At 38.7% G+C, this 21141-nt stretch overlaps 2 protein-coding genes and 1 pseudogene across 4 annotated transcripts in view; 2 read left to right on the top strand and 1 right to left on the bottom strand.

Moving 5' to 3' along the window:
* The window catches only part of NDUFB2 (NADH:ubiquinone oxidoreductase subunit B2), a 7331-nt gene extending 1479 nt beyond the window's left edge, over positions 1–5852 (top strand). Inside the window, exons 2-4 of the mRNA XM_011359478.1 lie at positions 2550–2701; positions 4561–4657; positions 5770–5852. Of these exons, the coding sequence (XP_011357780.1) occupies positions 2550–2701; positions 4561–4635 (227 nt within the window). The 3' untranslated portion in view covers positions 4636–4657; positions 5770–5852. The remainder of the gene's footprint in view (positions 1–2549; positions 2702–4560; positions 4658–5769) is intronic.
* Positions 3853–3971, top strand: LOC111739231 (annotated as a pseudogene).
* A 9295-nt stretch (positions 5853–15147) lies between the features above and the next one.
* Positions 15148–21141, bottom strand: part of BRAF (B-Raf proto-oncogene, serine/threonine kinase) — a 65299-nt gene continuing 59305 nt past the window's right edge. For 2 of the 3 annotated variants that reach the window (XM_023530270.1, XM_023530271.1), the window contains exons 16-17: positions 20608–20761; positions 15148–19773 (exon numbers count right to left, since the gene is read on the bottom strand). In XM_023530270.1, the coding sequence (XP_023386038.1) occupies positions 19697–19773; positions 20608–20761 (231 nt within the window). In that variant the 3' untranslated portion in view covers positions 15148–19696. Of the gene's footprint in view, positions 19774–20363; positions 20762–21141 lie in introns of those variants that run through there. The other variant, XM_023530269.1, reaches the window with a different exon arrangement.

The raw sequence follows: 21141 nt of genomic DNA, 5'->3' as shown, positions 1-21141 counted from the left end.
CACTTTACCAGGAGGTAGTGCAGGGTAGTGCCTGCCACACTCTGGCTGTATGACCTTGGAAAAGTTTCTTGATCTCCTTATGCCTCAGTTTTCTCACCTGTATAATGAGGGATGACGTTCACTTCTAGGGATTAAATGAATTACAGTTTTCTAAAGTGTTTTAGGACAGTTGCTTGTGCCTAGTAAGGACCCTACAAGTATTATTTAACTTGTTAGGGAACTGAGATTCAGGGAAATTAAAGGAGTGACTTGCCTAAAGTCACATGTCTATTAAGAATATGGAGCTGAGACAGGTGTGAGGTGGGAAGAAGGAAAAGGCTTGTGTGACCTGAGCAAAGACAGTGATGGAGAGCCACCAGCAGTAGCCCTTGACCCTATGTGGGGAGTCTGGGGGGGTGCTCCCCTTTGCTGAAGTCACAGCACACATTGATTTCACAGCGTGAGTCATAAGTATTTATGAGTATCTTCTAGAGTCCAGGATACTTTCTAGGTGCTGGGGTTAGAGCAGAATACAAGAAAGATAATGAAGCTTCATTCTGGAGAGAGGACACAAGTAGAAAAGAAAGAACATATTTAGGTACTGTTAAGTGGCATGAAGAAAATAAAAGAGGATTAATCTAGAGTGCTTGGGGTGGGCGTGCGGTGGGATGGGTTCTGTATGTAGGATGATGTAGGAATGCACACTTAAGAGTTTGATTTGAACTACGACCTGAGTGGTGAGAAGTGAGCCATGCAGAGATTCCAGAAAGAGCCTCTCAAAGAGACAGCAAATGTAGAGGCTCTGTGTTGCTGATGGGAGAGGCTGGAGCGGGGTGAGCCGAGGGGAGAGGGGTAGAGATGGGTCAGAGAGATGGGTGGAGGGAGAGTAGGGAGGGCCTTGCAGGTGACAAAAGGTAAATGAGATGGGAAGCCATGGGAAGCTTGTAAACTTCAAAATAATATGACCCTGTTTATGTTTTAAAAACAACTTTCGCAGAGAGTTATGGTGCATTTTTGTGTTTAAACTTGACATTTAAAAATCCTGGTTTGGAACAGCCATTTCTTTGGATATTGTTTCTTCTTCATTCTGTTTTCTCCATGTGGGACACCAGATAGGCATATGGAAAAACAGTTAGGTTTTGTCATCCACCTAAGCTCGTTCATACGCCTTACCTGTGTCTAATTCAGGCTTTAATCCTTTTTATTTTAAATGATTACTTTTTTTATATCTAGAAATTCTGTGTTTTTTATCAAACCTGATTGATTTATGGTTTGTTTCTTGCTCTTAATCGCACATTTATTTAAAAATTACTTTGTTTTCTGTAGTATAATTTTAATTATCCATTTTTTAAGTCTCGTGGTTTCTTTTGCAGATCTTCATTCATAGTCTTATTTTCTTGTAATTTTTGACTGAGCTTCTCGTTTTTACTGAAGCTTGATCTGTCAGAATTCTTTTAGATTTTGCTTCTCAAGGGTGGTCTCAATCCAAGATCACTTTAAATTCTTGTCTGGGGGAGGTGTTTTGGACCTGCCACACAGGTTCAACCCAGGCAGTGTGTGAATTTGGATGCAGACCCACCTGAGGACTGGCTGCTGGTAACAGAGTGCTGTTCCTCTGTCCAGGGCAGGTTGTTTCTCATTGACTCTTACGTTGTGGGTTGCATCTGTATTCAGAGGTCTAGTGATTAGATTTCCCATCTTGCCTGGGCCCCAGCTGCTTCTCTTGTCCCCTTCGCCCCATGTAGCTGTCCAGTTGTAGGTTCAAGGACTTTGGGGAATAGAAGAAACCCTCAGAGTGAATGCCAGCTTTGGCGCTTGCATCGTTTCCAGGCCTTGTTTTTACTTAGATTTTGCCCTTGGTAGAGTCCTTCCTTTTGTGTCTGGTCAGTAATATATTAAGCTTTAAAAAAATTTTTCATCTAGCCTCGTAGTTGTTTCAGTTTGGAGGGCTGTTCAGCAGAGCCCTCATGGATTGTGTCTCACAACTTGTCAACAGTATCTCAATGAAAAAAATCAGAAAAAGTTGTTCAGACTTACTGTTTAAAGCTCTGCTTTGCTCACAGTTATTAGCTTATTGAAAAGGATTTGCTGAGTCCTCTTTCCGATAGAGTGGATTTGAATAAAGATTGAGTCTTTTAATAAAGATTGTAATAGAGCAGAGGACATAATTTGCCTTTGAAATAGATGGCTAAATAGGACAAAATTAATTTGCTTATTTGTTTTTCTCGATAAACAAGTGACCTGGTACAGGCCTTCACAGTCTCTTTACTAAAACTCTTGGGGCCAGTACCCCATTATCAACACATTCATATTTCTGGTACAAGATACATGAATAGTCGCTAAAGGAAATCATAATTAGCTTCTCGTCAGTTCAGGCTAGTTTTTGCTGCTACACAAATTTAAAGTAAGCTTATGAGAAATGAGTATTTTGAGAGACTGTGGAGCTCTATCATTCTGTATGTGGTGGAGATGAGAAACGTTAGGTTTAGTTTCTGGATGTAGCTCCAAGTTTTGGATGCCGTAATGTAATACTGTGGAGATGCAGCGGCTGCTCATCGTCATCTTTCCGTCCCGTAGCGCTGGCGGCGGCGTGCACATCGAACCCCAGTACCGGCAGTTCCCCCAGCTGACCAGATCTCAGGTGCTCCAGGCCGAGTTCTTCAGCGGGACCATGTGGTTCTGGATTCTCTGGCGCTTTTGGCACGACTCAGATGCTGTGCTGGCAAGTGCAGGGGGTGTTTTTCTCTTTTTCGTGGGTGGGGGGAGGGAAGAAATATTAATAGTTTCCTTTTATTTTTTTTTCTGTTTGTAGACAGTTTTTCTATCTGGATACAGTAGTTCCCCCTTACCTGTGGTTTCAGTTACCTGGGTCAACCTTGGTGTGAAAATATTAAATGGAAAATTCCAGAAATAAGCAATTCGTAAGTTTTAAATTGTGCGCCATTCTGAATAGTGTGATGTAATCTCATACTGTCCTGCTTTTCCCCACCTGGGACGAGAACCATCCCCTTTGTCCAGCGTCTCCACGCCCGCCAGTCACTAAGTAGCCATCTCGATTATTAGATCAACTGTCATGGTATTTTTGTTCAGGTCACCTTTATTTTACTTTGTAATGGCCCCAAAGCAAATTCGGCAATTCGGACATGCCAAAGAGAAGCTGTAAATTGCTTCCTTTAAGTGAAAAGGTATGTATGTATAGGAAAAATACATAGTATTTGTAGGGTTCAGTACAATCTGCAGTTTCAGGCATCCCTTAGGGGTCCTGGTACGTAATCCCCATGGATAAGGGAGGACTACTGTGTATCCTGTCACCATGGTATTCTCTGTACATGCAGGAATCCTGTTATTTAATAAAACATATTTCACACCTTTCATATTCAAGCTTGCATATGTAGGTAGTCCATGTCTTATAGTTTGTTAGTTTGCCATATTCGGAGGGAGACTACAAATTAATTCTTTTACCCTCTAAACTAGGTGTTCTTGGGTGGGTTAAGTTTCACACTTAAATCCTTTAAATGATGAATGTTATCTATTCTGTGCAGAGGCCCAGGTTGGGGGGGGTAGGTGTGGGCTAATTTGTTTTGAGGAGGGAAGTTAGTTCCTGGTGACTTTCTAACACATCCTTAGTCTCACCTGAGCTTTTATTGCATTTGCACAGACCCTGTTCTCTAGGAAATGACACCTTTAAGCCACTGAAATCTGTGCCTGTTGATCCAGAATACTTTGAATTTTAGTAAATTTGGTTTTGTTTTCAGGGTAGGAAAATAATGTTAAATTTAAACAGTGTACAAGTTTTAAAAGCATCGAGTTGATTAATATCCCATTTTTCTTAGAACTTCTCTGTGCCCTTGTTGCCCCAAAAGAATCTGCCTTATCTATGGCCATGCCACCCTGAACAAGCCCGATCTCATCTGATCTCAGAAGCTAAGCAGGGTCGGGCCTGGTTAGTACTTGGATGGGAGACTACCTAGGAAGACCAGGTGCTGTAGGCGTAAAAAATAAAAAAATAAGGGATTGTAAGCTGACAAGGTCCTTGCAATCTGTGAGGTCAACCAAGGGTTGCCTCACCTAAAAAAGCAAAACAAAACAAAAAAGAGCTGCCTAGCGTCTATGAACTGGCAGCACGTAGACACCTATCACACTGTGGGTGGCTGTTGGGTGGCTATTTGGCGTGAGATGGTAGTACAGCCAGACGCGCCTTAGATCGGGGTGGAAGATGAACGAGTCCACCTGAGGCTCCTCAGGCTCCCAGTTGGAACGACAGGGCCGTTTGAGATGTTGGGTAGCTCTGAGATCTCTGGCCTCCATCCCCCAGCCCTCCATCACAAACACATGTTTGAGTGCTGGCTCAGGCTGGTGGCTTCCAAATGGCAGGCTTTTAAAATTTGGGCCACAGCTACCATTGAACAGACTGAAGGCCAGTTGGACCATCAAGTAGTTAGAGAATCTGATCCTATGTTATGTCAAGGGCTGTGTATATAACAGCCTTATGACATGTTTTTCTTTTCAAAAAATTTTTAAATGTAATTGTGAGCAGTATAGGTTATTGACTTTTTTTTTTTTTTTAAATGATGTCACCAGGGTCACTTTCCATATCCAGATCCTTCCCAGTGGACGGATGAAGAATTAGGTATCTTTCCTGATGACGAAGACTGAAAGTGTAGACTCGACTCTACAAGTGAGTATGCCCCAAATTCCTACTTTTTTAAAGGCATATTTACCTTTGGACAGTAAACATGTTTTGGCTTTGTACCTATGATGGTCTCAAAGAAAATGCATTTTCTGACAGCATGAAGAACATTTGACTATATCACGTGTCTCATTTTTGTCTTTTATATTTTCACATTTGTCCGCCCCCCTTTGGTCTCATCTTCCTTTTCAACTGTATGTTTTTAAAAATTCTTTTTTCCTAAGTTTTGTTAAAATTTAAGAACCCATTTATCCATCAAAGACTTTTAAGTACCAGCTCTGCACAGAGATTACAGGGGTGGACAAGACAGAGGCTTACAGTATGTTTGTAGTTGTAAAAATACTACAGTGTTCTGCCCTTAGCATTTACATGGAAATGCATCCATGAATATCACGATATGGAGTTGCATGGTTTATTAACTCTTTAAACAGTAAAAGGTTATGACCCTTTCGTTTTCCAGATCAGGAAGTCAGTTTTTCTTCTTTCAGAAGAAAGGTGCTAGGAGGAGCTTCTTTCCCCCCAGTGGTTAAGACATTCTCATTTAACATTTTAAATTAATCAGTACACAATTATAATTGCCATCATTCATTAAAACACTTTCCAGAATGCCTTGGAAAGTGTTTTAAAGGATGGGAAGCATTAAATGATAGTTAATTGTTTCCATTAAATCATGTTATTAGTATTGCCTTTATAATTTTAATTAGAAGTAGCTTATCGACATGAAAATTACAGCAGTTTTTGGTTATGTAGGGAGGAGATGGGAAAAATGTCATGAAAGGGCAGGCAGCTAAGCTTTTTGACAGCACGTCACATGTTTCTGGCTCTGTTAAGGACAGAGGTCCCAGTTCTTAACGGCCTTCTGCTCCGCCTGTGTGAACATGTCTGTCAGCACTGACCTCTTCTGTCTTCTGATTCCCCACTATTCCCACACATAATTAAAAACATTTTAATAACCAGACTGTAAACTCTGAGAGCGCAAGGTGGTTTTGCTTCCCTCCTCACAAGGCTACTCAGTGGATGCTTGAATAATTGAGAGAATTATGGATTTGAATTATTGAAAATAAAAGTACTTAAAACTTTCCACTTTTGTTTTCCTGCAGGAGCCAGGTGAAAATTTCAAGAAATTATGGACCTCATATTGTATATTAAAGTCGTAAATTAAAGCGTTTTGGTCAAGAATGAGGAACTGAGTTCTGGATGTCTCTGATGATGAGATACACGTCACAGATTGTTTTCTGTGCCCCCAATTGCTGTGCTAGCTGGTTATAGGCCCTTCAGTGGATCCCCTTGGCTAACCCCTGGCGCAGGTAGCCGCTAGTTCCATTTATCAGTGAGGACATCGGAGCTCAAGGGGATGAGGTAACTTTCTTAGGGTCACACACTGATGACTGGCGACGTTAGGTCTGACCCCACACGTAGTCAGTCACACTGCCTGCCTCCTTAGCTAATGTCTTAGACGTATATGGACAGTAAGTGTGAAAACTGTTGCCATTTCTCTACTGATGATATAGTTTCGCCCTGAATACACAAGAGGTGAGAGGTCAGGGCTGTCCATTTATTGTGCTTACATATCTCTAGTGGGCTGGGCACTGTATTGAGTGGCCATTTGTGGAACTCATCAAGACATTTCTAACCAGGAATTCTTAGGGCTGGAGGAATGGGGGAGAAGGGTGAAATAGAACTTTTTCTAAAATTTATTTCCAAGGACGTTCGAACTGGTGTAGCATTACAGTTCTAAGTAGGTGGGACAGAATTTTTCTCTATTTACAGATAAAAATCTGCGGTATAGAGTGGCTTAATGACTTGCCTAGAAGCATAACTTCGCGTTTTTAATTTAGGTTTTAGCCACCTAGACATTGGGAATACAGTGCTAAACAAGACGAGAAAAGTCTGTTCATAGAGAACTTAGATTTCAGGAAGGGACGACGACAAGGTTTACTAAGTGCTATGAAGAAAATAACACTGGGTGACGTGCTGGAGGCGAGTGGTTTTGGGGTTGACAGGGAAGGCATTTGAACTGCAACCTGAACGAGGAGGAGGAACCAGTGTGAGGGTCTTCAGGAAGAGTGCTCTAAGGACAAGGGACAGCAGAACCAAAGTCTAGGGTGGGCCCAGTCGCTGTTTAACGAACAGGAAGTCCAGCGGGGTTCCAGCAGGTGAGGGGAGGTTGGTTCAATTATCACAGCTTCTGATAAAAATTTCAGAAAAGCTAGTGTGGTGGGGTTCTTTATAATAGAATTTTATCACAATAATTAGAGCATTCACAATTCTGGGCTAAATTTTAAGGAAAACCTCACAGGATAATACATTCTTTAAAATAAGGCTGCAATTCTGTTGTAGTCATGTGTGAAGGTTATTTAGAAAATGAGTTTCTAAAACACATTGCAGAATTATATTTTCCAGGTAAGAAAACTGCAGTTCAGAAAAAAAATACTTAGGTCTGGACAGCATTTTATGGTTAGTTGGAGGGGCATGAAGACCAGAAGAAACCAGATTCCTCAAACAGGTGCCATCTGGGAGACGCTCCTGTCCTTCATGTTCTCAAACAGGGTTTCCGGGTGAAGTTTTAAGAAGTGCCTACCTCTCCTCTGGAAACTTTGCCCAGTAATAATTAGACATAGTTTGAGGATACTCTAGGTAAATCTTTCAAACTTCAGGTATTGACATCAGATGCACAAAATCAACTCATCGGGGATAGCCAGCATTTAAAAAAAATGAAGTAAAAATGTGTGCATAGTTTCAAATATATATATTATTGTGTACATTGTGTTCCTACACAAAATGTATTATTGCAAGTTGTGTCAGGAAAGTTTGAAAGATAGAACAGTAAGGGGAACTTCTCCAGAGAGACTCCTCAGATGAGGCAATTACAGCCTGTACTCCAACTGAGCCCCTGGCAGGCAGCAGTCAGGTCCCAGCATAAAACCCCTGAGGGTCATCACCAACACCAGACAAAAGAATGTCACTGCTATTACAATGAGGCAGGTACAAGGCAAGAGGCGTTCATCTGGATGACTTACCTTAAAACTTTCTCTCCTATAAGTAACTTCTACCCACCAAGCAGTAAAGGACATTATGTATGAAACACTGTGCATTTCTCAGTTCTTCCACTGCCCGGAAGAACTGTCGAAACCCTGGCTACTTCCATTATTGAATGTGCGAGTGCTAGAAAAATAATCTTGATAAGCCTTCTCCATGCAGTCAATCTTTATTATAGCAGTATTCGCATATTCACATCAAGTACATAGAACTTTTTTTGCCTTTTATATAATACAGAGTTTTTAAATAACTTTACACAGAAATAAATTTCTTCAATCTGAATTTCAGCTTTTTTTATTTAATTCTTCATGCTTTCTATCCAAACTGAACAATATTTTCCATTGTACAAATTTACATGAGAAAAATTCCAAAGTACAAATGAAAGGACCTGAGCAGGAAAGAGAACCGAAGTATCAAGAAGTGGGTCTGGGGAAGAATCGGGGGAAAAAAAAAAAAAAAAGATTCAAGCAAACACTGAGGATTAAGGGACAAGAGAGACACGTCGTTTGACCGAAAATAAATGTCTTTTTTTATGAATTGAAAAATAAGCTTTAAAAATAGTTACTCCATAGTAATTTTTGCAAAGCAGTTATAGAGAGGTCTGTGGACAATTAAAAAGTCCCCATCTTTTCACTGGGCACACCCAACTCCATGAGAACCTTTTCAATGCTTGAGTGGGACTGAAGTGAACTAAACTTGAACCTCTGGCAACAAGAGAGGAGAGGATGTGTATGTGAGTTGCCGTAAGGTTGGGAGTGGTAAACCAGGAGCAATTAATTCATCTCAGTTAAAACATGAAGGACTTCCCTTTCCTCTCCCTTACAGAAGAACTGTCCTCAAACCAAGGAGTAAACGAAAAGGGGGGTGATTTCCTTTTCTGTGGTCCAAACCAAAGAGCAATCATAACCATTGAATAGAATTCAAAGGAACATATGTCAATGAATGGTCATTCAATCCCCTGACCAGTTCTGAGCTATTTTAGGAGAAGCAGCAATTGCTGAGTGACGAAAGGGTCAGAGTGTACAACCAATAAATGAGATCACCACAAAGATATATCGCTGATAGTCCTTCAAATCAGGCGACATCATGAAGGCCGAACAGACTATAAGTATAGCATCGACAAGGGCAACACACAGGGGACCCGATGAATGCATTTTCAAACGAGGGAGGGGAAAGGGTACAGCATACATACGCCCCTGTATGTAAACTAATAAAACATGAAGATAAATAAGACATAAAGGTTAGCCACTTATGTTGGTAATTAATGTGAGTAAAAAGGCATTATGTTTACATAGCTGGTTTTAATCAGCTATAGAACATACACAAATATATAAGGAATGATTTTTAAAAAAACCGTTCACAGCTTAGTAAAAAGCACACTTATTGCACTCTTACATTTTATTTCAGATAATTATGGTTTATTTCCCACCCTCACGTCCATTTTTCCCTACCCTCAGACTTACTCCCATGCCCTCCCCCATCCTATTTGGTCCATTTTCTCTATATTTGTGCCTAGTCTATGAGCTTTGTTGCTTATGCTAGTCTGAAGTTTCCTCCTATGTAACTCAGACTCCACCAAAACACACATGGGGTAAAATAGTTCCACACACAAATGCGACACAATAATTTTCAAAAGAAAACCAGTACTAAGCAACCTACTCATAATCCCCACTTCCACCCTGTCAACGGAACCCTTCCTCTGCCACGTCTCCTAAGTGGACCTCATGCCCGATTCCCTACAGACAAACTGATGAGAACCAGCCGCTTAGGGGTGCTGGACGGCGTGCTCGGCCTGCAGGAGAGGCAGACAAACTGCACACATCTATTTTTTTGTTTTTTTGTTTTTGTTTTTGATACTAACACGAATAAACACAATTCAGTTCTTTGTTTTCAAAGATTACTTCAATCTATAGAATTCTTTAAAAAATGCATCACAAAAGAACGATACACTGCTGTGTCCTCATGCACAACTGGTTATAACATTGTAATTAGTCAAAACAGCTAAATAAAATTAAACATTTTAATGAAACTGATTTAGTAATTAAACAGTTGAAGCTGTGGTGCTGAAATAAAATATCTACTTAAAACAGTTTTTTGAGGTGGGGACTGTCTACGCATTTTAAATAAATCACTTATCTTATTTTAAGATTTTAGGGCTAAGTTTCTGTCCTCTTCTACCTTAAAAATACCTGAAACTGTTAATTACCCTTTCTATACTGACAACATTTAGGACTGAATTTCAATTTAAATGTCTTTGCCCAAACAGAGGTAAAAATAAGTTATCTGAAAACAACAACAAAAAGCTTACTGTCTGGTGTACTGATATAACAAAAATGTTACCAGTATTTTCAATTTTACCCGAGCTAGCAACATGGAACACGCACACACTGGCCACTTAGCTCTCGGCTGGCCAGCAATCAGGCAGAGATGCTACGTACTCCTCGGGCGCTTAGCGCCCTGTGGCATTAGTGGTACACCTTAGCAAAACATCTGGAGAACGTGCTCAAGGCGGTGTATTGCCTTTCTTGGGGGTGGTGAGCATGAAGCAAGACACAAGAAGCATACTATGCATGCAGTGTGTCCAGTTCACACCCTCTGGCCAGGGCATTAACTACTCTGATGTCCCCCAACAAAGGAGGCCCCCCCGACAGACCCCATCTGCCCTGACACCACCCCAAACAACATTAGCAGCACAGTCCCACTTAATTTGCCAACCAGTCCTGGGAGGCAAGTTTACATTTCAAACAATGAAAAATCAGTGTCTAGGTAGGCAGCAGTTCTCTGGAAACTGACAAAATCAAATTCTGCCTTATATTTTAATTTCCTTCCCCCTTCTCACTAACACACACGGTTGCTGCCCAGCATACAGTACTTCAATCCTAAACTACAGCAATTTCTTTAAATGTCTGTCAAACATTTCTGTTATATAAAAGTTCCATGCTTTGAAGAACCTATGGGAGTAGAAAAAGTTTCTCTAGAAATGTCACTGAACTATAATTTCAACCTATTTGCTCTATGTGATAAATATATCTGGCTATACTAGGGATTATGTGCTTTAAAAAAATAATTTTGTTCACTGAAAATTTACCTGTGTTTTTTCATTTTTTTTAAAATGTGATTTTGGCTATAAACTCTTTAGTGCATTTATCTTTGCAGTCTAAATTGCACTCTAAAAAATATTAACACAGCTGAGTCAGACCAGAGTGGCTGCTCTCTTCACAAATCACTGATTTTTGCTAAAATTTTAGCTTTTTTATTGCATCATGAAGGCACAGTAAGATCATTTGGCAAATTGTCAAGGTATTTTTCTAGAGCCTCACCTACACCATTTCAGTGTATGACCTATAAGCAATTTCCTGCTCATGCGCACAGTAAACCTTCCATGTCTGGCTATTTAAAAAAAAAAAAAAAATACCCTAATGGTTGGAATCTGCTAGTCTCAAGGTGCTGATATTCTAGCACTAACAATGCCAACTTGAACAAAGAAGAGAATCTTGCAAAATGGGTTATCATTCCCTACCCTCTTAGCTGGGCAGTCTCTCTATAGGAATATCTGTGCATGTGACAAAGCTGTGGCTAACTCATTATGAAGATGCACTGTCTTGCCAATCCCACTGAAAATTAAAAGTATATCATTGTTAGTGAAGTGATACCATAACTATTTAATTTCATGCAACTGACTTAAGGTTAAGATTCTGAAATGTACCCCTAAACAGATTCTGGCACCACTTGCAACAACATTCAGATATGCTGAGCTCTATTTTTCAGTTTTACTGTTTAAATGTATAATGCCCTTTGGGACAAAATGAGAACGCTCAAATACAAGTACACATAAAAGTTAAAAATCCTAAATCATCTTCAGGTTCTAGAGCTCCTGACTTTTCATATTTTAAAATAAGTAACTATTCATTACCTCATTCTGAGGAGGTAGTTTTTTGAAGAGGTCACCTGAACTCTGCAATATGTTTCAAACTAAAGCTAGATGAAGCTAGATGAGGTCTGCACGAGGCTGAAGGGTGAAATGTGCAGGAGGGGCGGCTGGGAGCTGAAGCGGGGCTGCGTGCAGCAGTCCCATCGGTGCCCGATGAATAACAGATAACGCTGTGTGATGAAGGAGCTGTGACTGCACCCAGTAGGCATCTAGGAAATATTTAGTTCCAGGTTGACAGTGCTGAAGTCTTGCACTATTTCTTTAGAATTACCTAATGCTCCTTCTTCTCCAACACCAACAGGAATGTAACACATATATTTTATATGGGATTTTTACCTTCTAGGATGCCCCAGGATGTCCTACCAGTTCTCACATATAATCAGGGACTGGATGTTCAGGAACCAGAATTGGACAGCTAGACAGAATCTTCTTTTAAGGTGCACATAATTGCGAATAATCACATTGGATTTTCTGTTCACAAATCTCTTTTATAAACGACTTTTTGGTCAATATTATTTCAGTGGCAAAAGTCTAGACCCCGGACTGTAGTTTCATGATTAAAAGTCCATCAGAAATACCACACTTTTAAAACAATCTTTTAAGGTTGCTCTCAAATTTTTCAGAAGGCTTCACCTCTTCTTCCCCCAAATAAAATACACTACAGAAGGCACTGCAGCCACTTTACGGAAAAGACAGCCTTACAAGATAATCAGTGAAGCAGCCATATACTATCCACACAAATTTACTCATAAAGTGCTTTGCACAAACAAGGAGTTCTTCCTTGTATTCCTTAGGAGCTCGACATGTCTATCTGTAGTTAAGCATCAAAAAATAAAGCAAGTGAAACTCAGAGGACACTCTTTCTTCATGTCAACTGTAAACTAGAGAAAAAACTATTTGATGGAAAAAGGAAGAAAAGGGAAAACTTTCAAACCTTATTTTAATTTTTAAGGGCTTTATGAAAATCTTTCAAGAATACCCTGAGCCTGGGCACAGCTTCATTCGAGATCAAGTCTGTTCCCCTTTTCAAATGAGATAGCGACCTATATGAAAAAGGAAGAAAAAAGTGTATCACCTTGCATATTGCTTGGAAACTCCAGTGCTAAGCTTCATCCATAACTAGTTCCTGTGCTGGCTCCTGCCGCCCTCCAGAAGGAGTCTTGCACCTGAGCCTCCAGCAGGCTCTACCTGCTCAGCAGGACGTGCCTATTGTTTGAGCTCAGCTCTCCGCAATCTTAGTAAGGGAACAGAAGCATGTTTAAAAGTATCCATGGGGACATATTTTTAAAAGAAAAATAAACAAGGCTTTTAAAAGACAGGCAGCATCATGATGCACACGAGATGCTCTTCAAATCAGCACAAACCATTTCCATCTTTGCAATTTCTGAAATGCAAAGACAGTGCTCTGCTCATTAAGACGTAAGAACACACTGTTTTTCAAATTCACTACAAACTTCAGTATATTTCCATTTTACTGGGATCTCTTACAAGTCCATGGAATTTTCAGTAGCCCTTCCTCTGAATACAGGTATTTTAGTAAAAATCACCTAATGGCAGTGAATTTCAGTAGGCTGAAAGATGGCAAGCGGGATTACAACTTGAAAATTTTCAATAACATTTTCTAATTCCCTGGTTTATTTTATAAGTCCTGTCTAATTTCTTTCAGATCCTTGGTCACATAGCTTGGTTGAGATAAGTACATTTGATTTGATTTATATTCCTAAATCCTGATAAGAAATTCTAGACTCATGATAAGGGAGGTATCTGCCGTTAATATGTCCACAGTCACTTTCTTTGCTGCTACTGTGACTTACGTGACCCTTTAGTAAAGGCCAAAGAAAGCTATGAGTAGGTTATATTTTCCATTTACACAAAGACAAAGGATCTTAAAACCACAGCAGCTCCTTCCATAAAAATGACTGACATTAGGCTTCACACATCCTCCCTCGGTCCCAACACACCTACCGATGGTCTATGCTCTGCCTGGGGAATCCAGCTGCCAAACTACCCAACCTTTTGAAGACCAGGCTTGAGAAAAAAGGAAGAAGGAGAATGAATGAAGACACCACCATTTTTATTTTAGGTTCCATATTCTAGATAAAAGACTAGAAAGAGGATGAAGGATGTAGTGTAGGAGTAAGTTGGAAGAAACAATGAGATTTTAGCAAAGATGTTAGTGTGGATCCAGCAAGTACCATTAACTTAAAAATTATAAATATTTGTCATTATGCTAAGACTCCCCATATTTAGGTAGAGAAAAGGATAATGATTTTTCTTTAAAAGTTGTTTATATAACAAAAATACAATTTTCCAGGATATATAATTCTGGTGGGAAGTATTATTTTATTCCAATTCAATTAGATCTGAAAATTATTTTCTTTTTAATAAAAATATAATAAACTCAGAAATTAAAACTTGTACCTTATATTTAAATTACATAAATGTCTCACATTCAAAACTGTTATTGAGCAGTTTTGTAGGTTTTTAATTAGATACTGCCAGGGCATTTTTGTGCCCTGGACAAAGAAGCCACACAAGTACTTGGTGACTGGAAGAGCTTAGGAGGAAGATTTTCCTGAGAACCTGCTTTATCGTGGAGGGGAAAAAAAATCCCCAAACACTTTTCTTCATTGCTGGACCCAATGAGAAAAGAAGGCAATGTGTGCCAGCACTTTCCAGCCTGCGTGGTTAGGCAGACACCCTCAGTGAGCAAAGGGACAAAAGGCCAGAAACCCAGGAGGTCAGGAAAAAGATGCAGCATTCCCGTTTCCTCTGCACCAAACGTAGCTCCTGCTCCCCTCTCATCTTCCATTAAAATAAAATAGCTTCATTTTGCTAAAAATTTGTCAAGGACTGAACATGCTCCACAGATAGGGCATGCTGCATTTTTGTTCCATCCCTCAGAAATTAACCAGTGATGGCTAGGGGAAAGAGCTCCACAACGAAATCCCAGAACAGGCAAGAGAATGATGCTCGGTGATTGCAACTGCCCCATTAGATGATCAGCCACGTATCGATCTGGTGGTTAGAAAGGCAAAGTTGACCGGCAGACCTTCCATAGCAAATCTCCCAAGCTGTAGCAGTGGTTTCTTTCCATCATGCCTGACCATCAAAAGGTCAGAACTCAGGGTCTCTCCTCTTTCTTCTTGGGAGTGGGTAGACTTGTATGCATGTGGTGCTTGTGTTGGAGAAGGAACACTGGCAGCAGAGAATTCTGGTTCCTAAAACATTCTTCCCTCTTTACTTGGATGGGAAATTCCATTCTGTTCCACACCAGCTTATGCATTGGAAATTTGTATCTTTAAAAAAAGATTTGAGGAACAGAACTGTGTTTTGATGTTAACAAACTGTATGAACACAAGACTTAAGAAATAAGAGTAGATGCTGCCATGATGATGTGGCTACTTGAAGGCTGCAAATTCTCCTGTAGAGGGAGGACAAGAGCTAATTTTAAAAAAAGTTATCTCAAATAATCTAGAGACACAGAAAAGCCTCACTGAAACCTCCCTGAAAGGTGACTAGCTATTTATTACAAATCTAGCATCATCATCACTAATTTAAAAAGCAAAAATGGCTGCAACCCATGAAAGATGGTAACTTACATAGTATGTAGACTATGGTTCAGTTAAATCAACTAACTATCATATCTGCAGATAATTTTCTAGATGGGTTTTACATGCTGTGGTTCTAATCAAGCTGAAAACAGTTCAAAGAACAAAATACTCAGAAATTGTTCATAAAATAGTAAGATTGATTTGTAGAATATTCTCCCTCCCCACCCCCCCACCCCCCGGAATTATCAACTAATTTTCATTATCACAATGCCACTATTTGAAAGGAGGAAGCAGGAATTATCCTCATTTCGTAAAAGATAAAATTAAGAGGTCAAATGATTTGCCTACATTACACATTTGACAGAAAGAAAATCCAGACGCTCCATCTTCTAGTTCATTTCACCTTTTAAACTACCAAAATATTACATATAGGCACATGTCACTGAATGTTATTCTCAGCATAAGGAATTCTTTAAACCACAAAATTCGTTAGAGGGATGATACTCCTTTAGCTTACTGAATTTGGGAGCTTCATGCCATTACTTTTTACCTACCATTTTGTCCAGTTTCTACTTGTAATTAGAGGTCGGTTCCTCTTACTGTATACACTACAGTTATTTTCTGGGGGTTGGTTAATAACTGACAACTATCAGAATTTAGTTAACCTTAACTAATAGCAGCTTCAGATGAGAATCCAAGAAGCCACTTACTCTATTTAAACTGGGGATAACCGATCTATTTTCTGATTGCTATTAGGTTTTGTTTACTAGAGAATAGTGGCATGTCCCAGCTAACAACAGATTGCTAATGACTGGCTGATTTGAACCCTCAGATTGTATGCTGATAATATTAGCAACTACTTGAATGCCTGTTATATAGCAGGTGCCTCACTGAATACTTTATACACATTTGCATCTGATTCTCATAACTATGAGGCAGGTACTATTCTCTTTATTTTATAAAGGAGCAAGCTGGGGTTTAGAGTGGTTAAGTAACTTGCCCAAGATCTCACAGCTAGAAAATGGCAGAGTTGGAATGCAGAGCCAGGTGCTGAGTCCAAAGTCCAGGGTCTTCACAGTTAACAAGCCCCTAAACAATTTTCAATAAGTAATTTATTTTTCTATTCCAAATACAACTACTAATTGGGCTGCAAATAGTGATACCATCTCTTTCCATCTAAGGATTCCTTTTAGCAAGCAATGAACCAAGGTACTGTGAGACAAATGACCAAGGAGGATAAAAGAATTATCACCTCATATTTAAAGTTAAAAGTAGCAAGGAGCTTGGCACTGATTTAAAAAATAGCCAAATTACTAAGACCTTGGTGAGTATTAACCGAGACTCTAGAAATATATAAACATTCTCATTACCTTTGTTTATGGTTTGAGTATTATGGTTTTAAGGTTGCTATTTTTTTCTCAGTATTTTAATACATTTCTTTAGAGCAATTTCCAGCATTCTTATGAGAAGTCACTGTATCTAGCAGAATCTAAATCTCATTAAAGGAAGCTAATGTGAAAACAGGATTTACGTAACAGAAATCTTTATAAAAAAAATGGCTAGAATTAATCTATTAAGTGAGAAAATATCAGAAAATGATAAACTCTAAGCCAAATCTTACCGAACACATTAAAAAATAACCTTAAAAAATCTTCAGTGTTTCTTATTATTACAATTAGATACTCTATTTTGTTGAACAGTGTTCTACTCTACAAACTTGAATATTAAACTTAAAAATAAAACATACCGAACAAACCCCCAAACCACAAAAAAGTCCAAACCAAATACCAATAAAGCAAACACTAAACATCAGCCTACCAGTCTACTGCTTCTAACAGAATGTGGTCCTTTTTATAATTAGACTGCGGGTTGAGGAAAAAAACAAAGACAAAAAGAACTGAGTTCGGGGGTCAATAAGCTCCTTCTCCCTCTGCTCCTGAAGCCATGCAGAAATGTGAGAGAAAGATGGGGGTGACGGGCGGTGGGTCTGCTGTGGGGGTGCTCTTCTTGCTCACTCCTCCTCGCCTACCTGGATCTCTCTATCATCCCACCTCCACCCTATTTCATTTGAGGTTAAGAGTCAACTCTGCTTGTGTGAAGTTATTTAATGTGAAATACCCAAATATTCTATGATTTTCAAAAAATATCTCAGTATATTAATTTATTAATGAAAAATCAATAGAGGCCAAAATGAAACATTTTTACCTCCTTTTTGGTTGAGAACCTCAGTTCTCTTTTTCATTTGACTTTATTTAATAGTCACTTGGGAAGACCCTGTGATTTTAGATACTTCCAATAGCATGGTTTGTTTATTTGAAAACTAAAGACTTTATGAACTGGTTTTAAGATATTACTAAACAATTACCCTTTATTCCATAATTGAATGTATTTCAGTGGCTGCTCTACATACAATTTGATAAAAATTCCCCTTAAAGATAAAATATGCTATGAGAAATCTAAAATGTTATTTTGTACACAAAGCAATCACTGCTTTAGAGGTAGGGGGCCAGTCATTCAAAACCAGGGTAAGTTACATCTTTTCTTTGTGGTGACCTTTGAGGCAGTTTCAAAAGGATGAGGAACATTCTGGCAAAGACGTATTGGATTTCTTAAATCCTTTAGAAAAATGCTCATAGGAGAGATGAAAGGTTTAGTAAAATAAAACTGCTACAGAAATGCTCAATAGTTCTTAATTAAATAAGATGACTATAATCGTCAGATGTTTTAGTCATGAAGTTCCCATTTCATAATTTAAAAAATGCAGATCATTTCCTTAAATTGAGAGTGACTGACTTGAGAGAAGGGCCATTTAAGCTGGTATGTGAAATAGTTACTATTTTAGAGAGAATGATTTTAATTGCTGGCTCAGTATTCAAATGGCTAGGACGATACTGTAATATTTGAAAATAAACCTGAAACATTTGATTAAATGCTGTGATACCTAAACTACTTAAAGTTAAGAGAAGACAAATCTCATTCCTCATCACTGACTAGTAAAACTTTTAAAATGTGAAGCGAATTTTATAAAAAGGTTGCCTCTTTAAGAAAGAAATCAATTTAATGAATATATGAAGGTTCAGGTTTTAGTTTTAGGAAAGAAGCAGTCAGTCATAAGAGAATGAATGTCCTGTTTCATTTATCTAAAGTGATTAACTTTACATATAGTTAGGAAAATAAAGTTTTTCTTTATTTGGAGAATATATCTAAAACTCAGTGTAAAACAATCACAGAAAAGGAAGCCACTACGAATCATTCTAATGCTTCCTACTCCTCCGGATCCACGTGATCTAAACATCTCACCTGCTGTGTTTGTAATCTCTTCCGCTAACATGTCCAGTGGAAAGATTACTATGCGACCCTTTGGGGGCATGTTCCAGTGTTTCTGGGACAGCGACTGTAAGAGCTTAGCAGTGAACGCCCTCTGGCAAAGGACACTGGTGAAAAAAGAAAGGAAAGGAGCCAAGGGCAGATGGTGGTGTAGTGAGCAGTGGATGGTGCTGGGGGAAAAGGACCGTGAGAAGAAAAGCAGGGTAAGAGTGAAGCAAGTGCACCAGGGAGCGGCAGAGACGAGCTGTACCGCTAGAAAGACCCGCTGACTCTTCTGCCTCAAAACGCCCAAATATTTGAGCTTGCAACGGACCAGGTCAATTCTGTTACAACTTTTTTAGCTACTTGCTTGCCATTCAATTTGTGAATAAATAAAACCCCATCTAATAATTACTAATCAGATCTTTAGTGTCACTGGAGGACTTAGAAATCATGCACTTCGATGTTTTCTAACTTGTTACATTATCTTATATTTTTCTTATTCTTATTTTTTAAAATGTGAGAAGTGTTTTGTCCCCCCACTATTCTTACCTAAATTGAAGGTCACGAATCAATTTCTGAAAACATGAATGGCATTATTTATCTTAAACTACCCAAATGAAGGGGCAAAAGGTATACTATATTTATCACTGAGGGTTTCCCTGGATGAAATCTAACCTGCTTAATAAAAAGAAGTATTTCGAAAATTCATTTGTGGTCCTTAAAAACTAAGTTATCATTTAAGCCTTCCCAATTTTCTTCTGTATTGGCTTCAAGGAAGGATAGCATTTATGCGGATGTCGTCTGTGTGCCTAACTAACTTGAACTGTCAGCTCTATTTAAAAATCGTCACAAATTCAAATTGAATAAATGGAGGTGTATTTAAGAGGCTGGCTCTGGTCTAGGCCGACTCTGAAGCAGAGATGGCAATTCTTTGATGAGATGACAGCACTACTGCTTCTTCCAATTCTGATTCCCAGTAAGATTATGGTTCACAGTAAGAATATACTGACTGCCACATTAATTATTTACAAGAAACTGTAAGCACTAGAAAGTGCTAACAAATACTTCATACTGTGGAACACAAGAAAGAGAATAGTATTAATTCATAGTAAGTAGAATCTTGCTTGGCAAAGAATATAAGAAGCACAGAAATTTTACAAGACACATGGATAAGGTGGTTGCTAATATACGGCATCACGAGAGGTATGATAATCTAAAGTAATAATAATTTTTTAAAAATTCATTACCTGGTGTTTGGCAACCAGAGATATCTAAAAGAAAAACAAACAAACCTAAGAGTTCTCACAGGATTCTGTGAAGCTTTTTGGGGAGAGGAGGTGGCAGTGCATTTGTCAGGAAATTCGGCTTCTGTATGTGTAAGATATCCTTAATACATAAAAAGGTATCTAAAAGGAACTTCGATTTATAACATTTCCCCGCTAAAAATCCAAAGTTAAACCATGGAACTCATGCCAAATGTGCCATTCCTCAGCCACAGCTTCAGTTATCAGAACTCACAATTAACAAAAAGGAATCTAGTCTATTGTTTTTCAAATTGTAATAACAAAATGGTAATAGAAAAAGCATTAAGAATAAAAATAAGCTTATTCAATTTTAGTGACCTCCTAAATGAGACCTGTTTGGTTTGCCTGACCTGACACAGGCTCACCTACTGTCAGCCTCTCAGCTGCACACCGATGCACAGGAGCGGTGCTGTTTTCGGGAGACCCTAAAGGACATGTGATAGCTAATGACAAAAGGTACATGGTAAAAGTTTAACTGAAGTTTCATAATTAGAATAACCAACTAAACAAAACAAACCTGGAACAGGAAGTAAAGCATCTGGAAGAGGCACTACAAATTTTTTGCAATGTCTATGCATTTTTAAAACCCCCGGATGTTGAAAATCCAATGCTTAAGTATGAATTTTAGATTGGGAAAAAATTATATCCAGTTTTTAAAAACATAAGTGTTCTTTGGTTCACCATTAAAAAAAAGAATACCCTATTCAATTTAACAAATATATAAGCAAACATGTTCATTTTCCTTTGTCCCTACCCTCCTATAGTCTCTCACTCATTTGTTTCAGTGGACAGGAAACGCACCATATCCCCCTGCCTGGATGGGTGTTTTTGGAGAAGCACAAGCATATAGACTAAAATCCTCTGTTTGGAAGCCGGCCCGATTCAAGGAGGGTTCTGATGCACTGCGGTGAATTTTTGGCAATGAGCGGGCCAGCAGCTCAATAGAGGCGAGAATCTAAAAAAAGCAAAAAAAACAAAAAAACAAAAAAACAAAAAAAGGAATGAAAATCTAGGTGGTATTAATCTTTAAGAGCCCCGTCATACTTTATAGGAAAGCACTTGAAATCTTAACATTGTTTTCAGTATTATCCTAAATGCCTGGAAAAATACTTAAGAAACTGATATTTTTCCTTAAAAAGAAAATTACCAAACTACTATAGCTTTAATCTCTGTAAATTCAATGGGGAAAATAACCCCTAGTTAACTTTTATTTACATTTTAGATCATTTGCCAGCCGTGGAACAGTAAATAATAAAAATTTTAAACCAATTATATGCCTATTTCTCACAGACCGCAAGTCCCTTTTGGGAAGGAGATGGGAGCATGAATAAGTAA

The sequence above is a fragment of the Pteropus vampyrus genome, unplaced genomic scaffold (genome assembly GCF_000151845.1).
Source record: "Pteropus vampyrus isolate Shadow unplaced genomic scaffold, Pvam_2.0 Scaffold48, whole genome shotgun sequence".
Lineage (NCBI taxonomy): Eukaryota > Metazoa > Chordata > Mammalia > Chiroptera > Pteropodidae > Pteropus > Pteropus vampyrus.
Note: the sequence above shows the minus strand (reverse complement) of the source record. Positions and strands in the feature narration are given on the sequence as shown.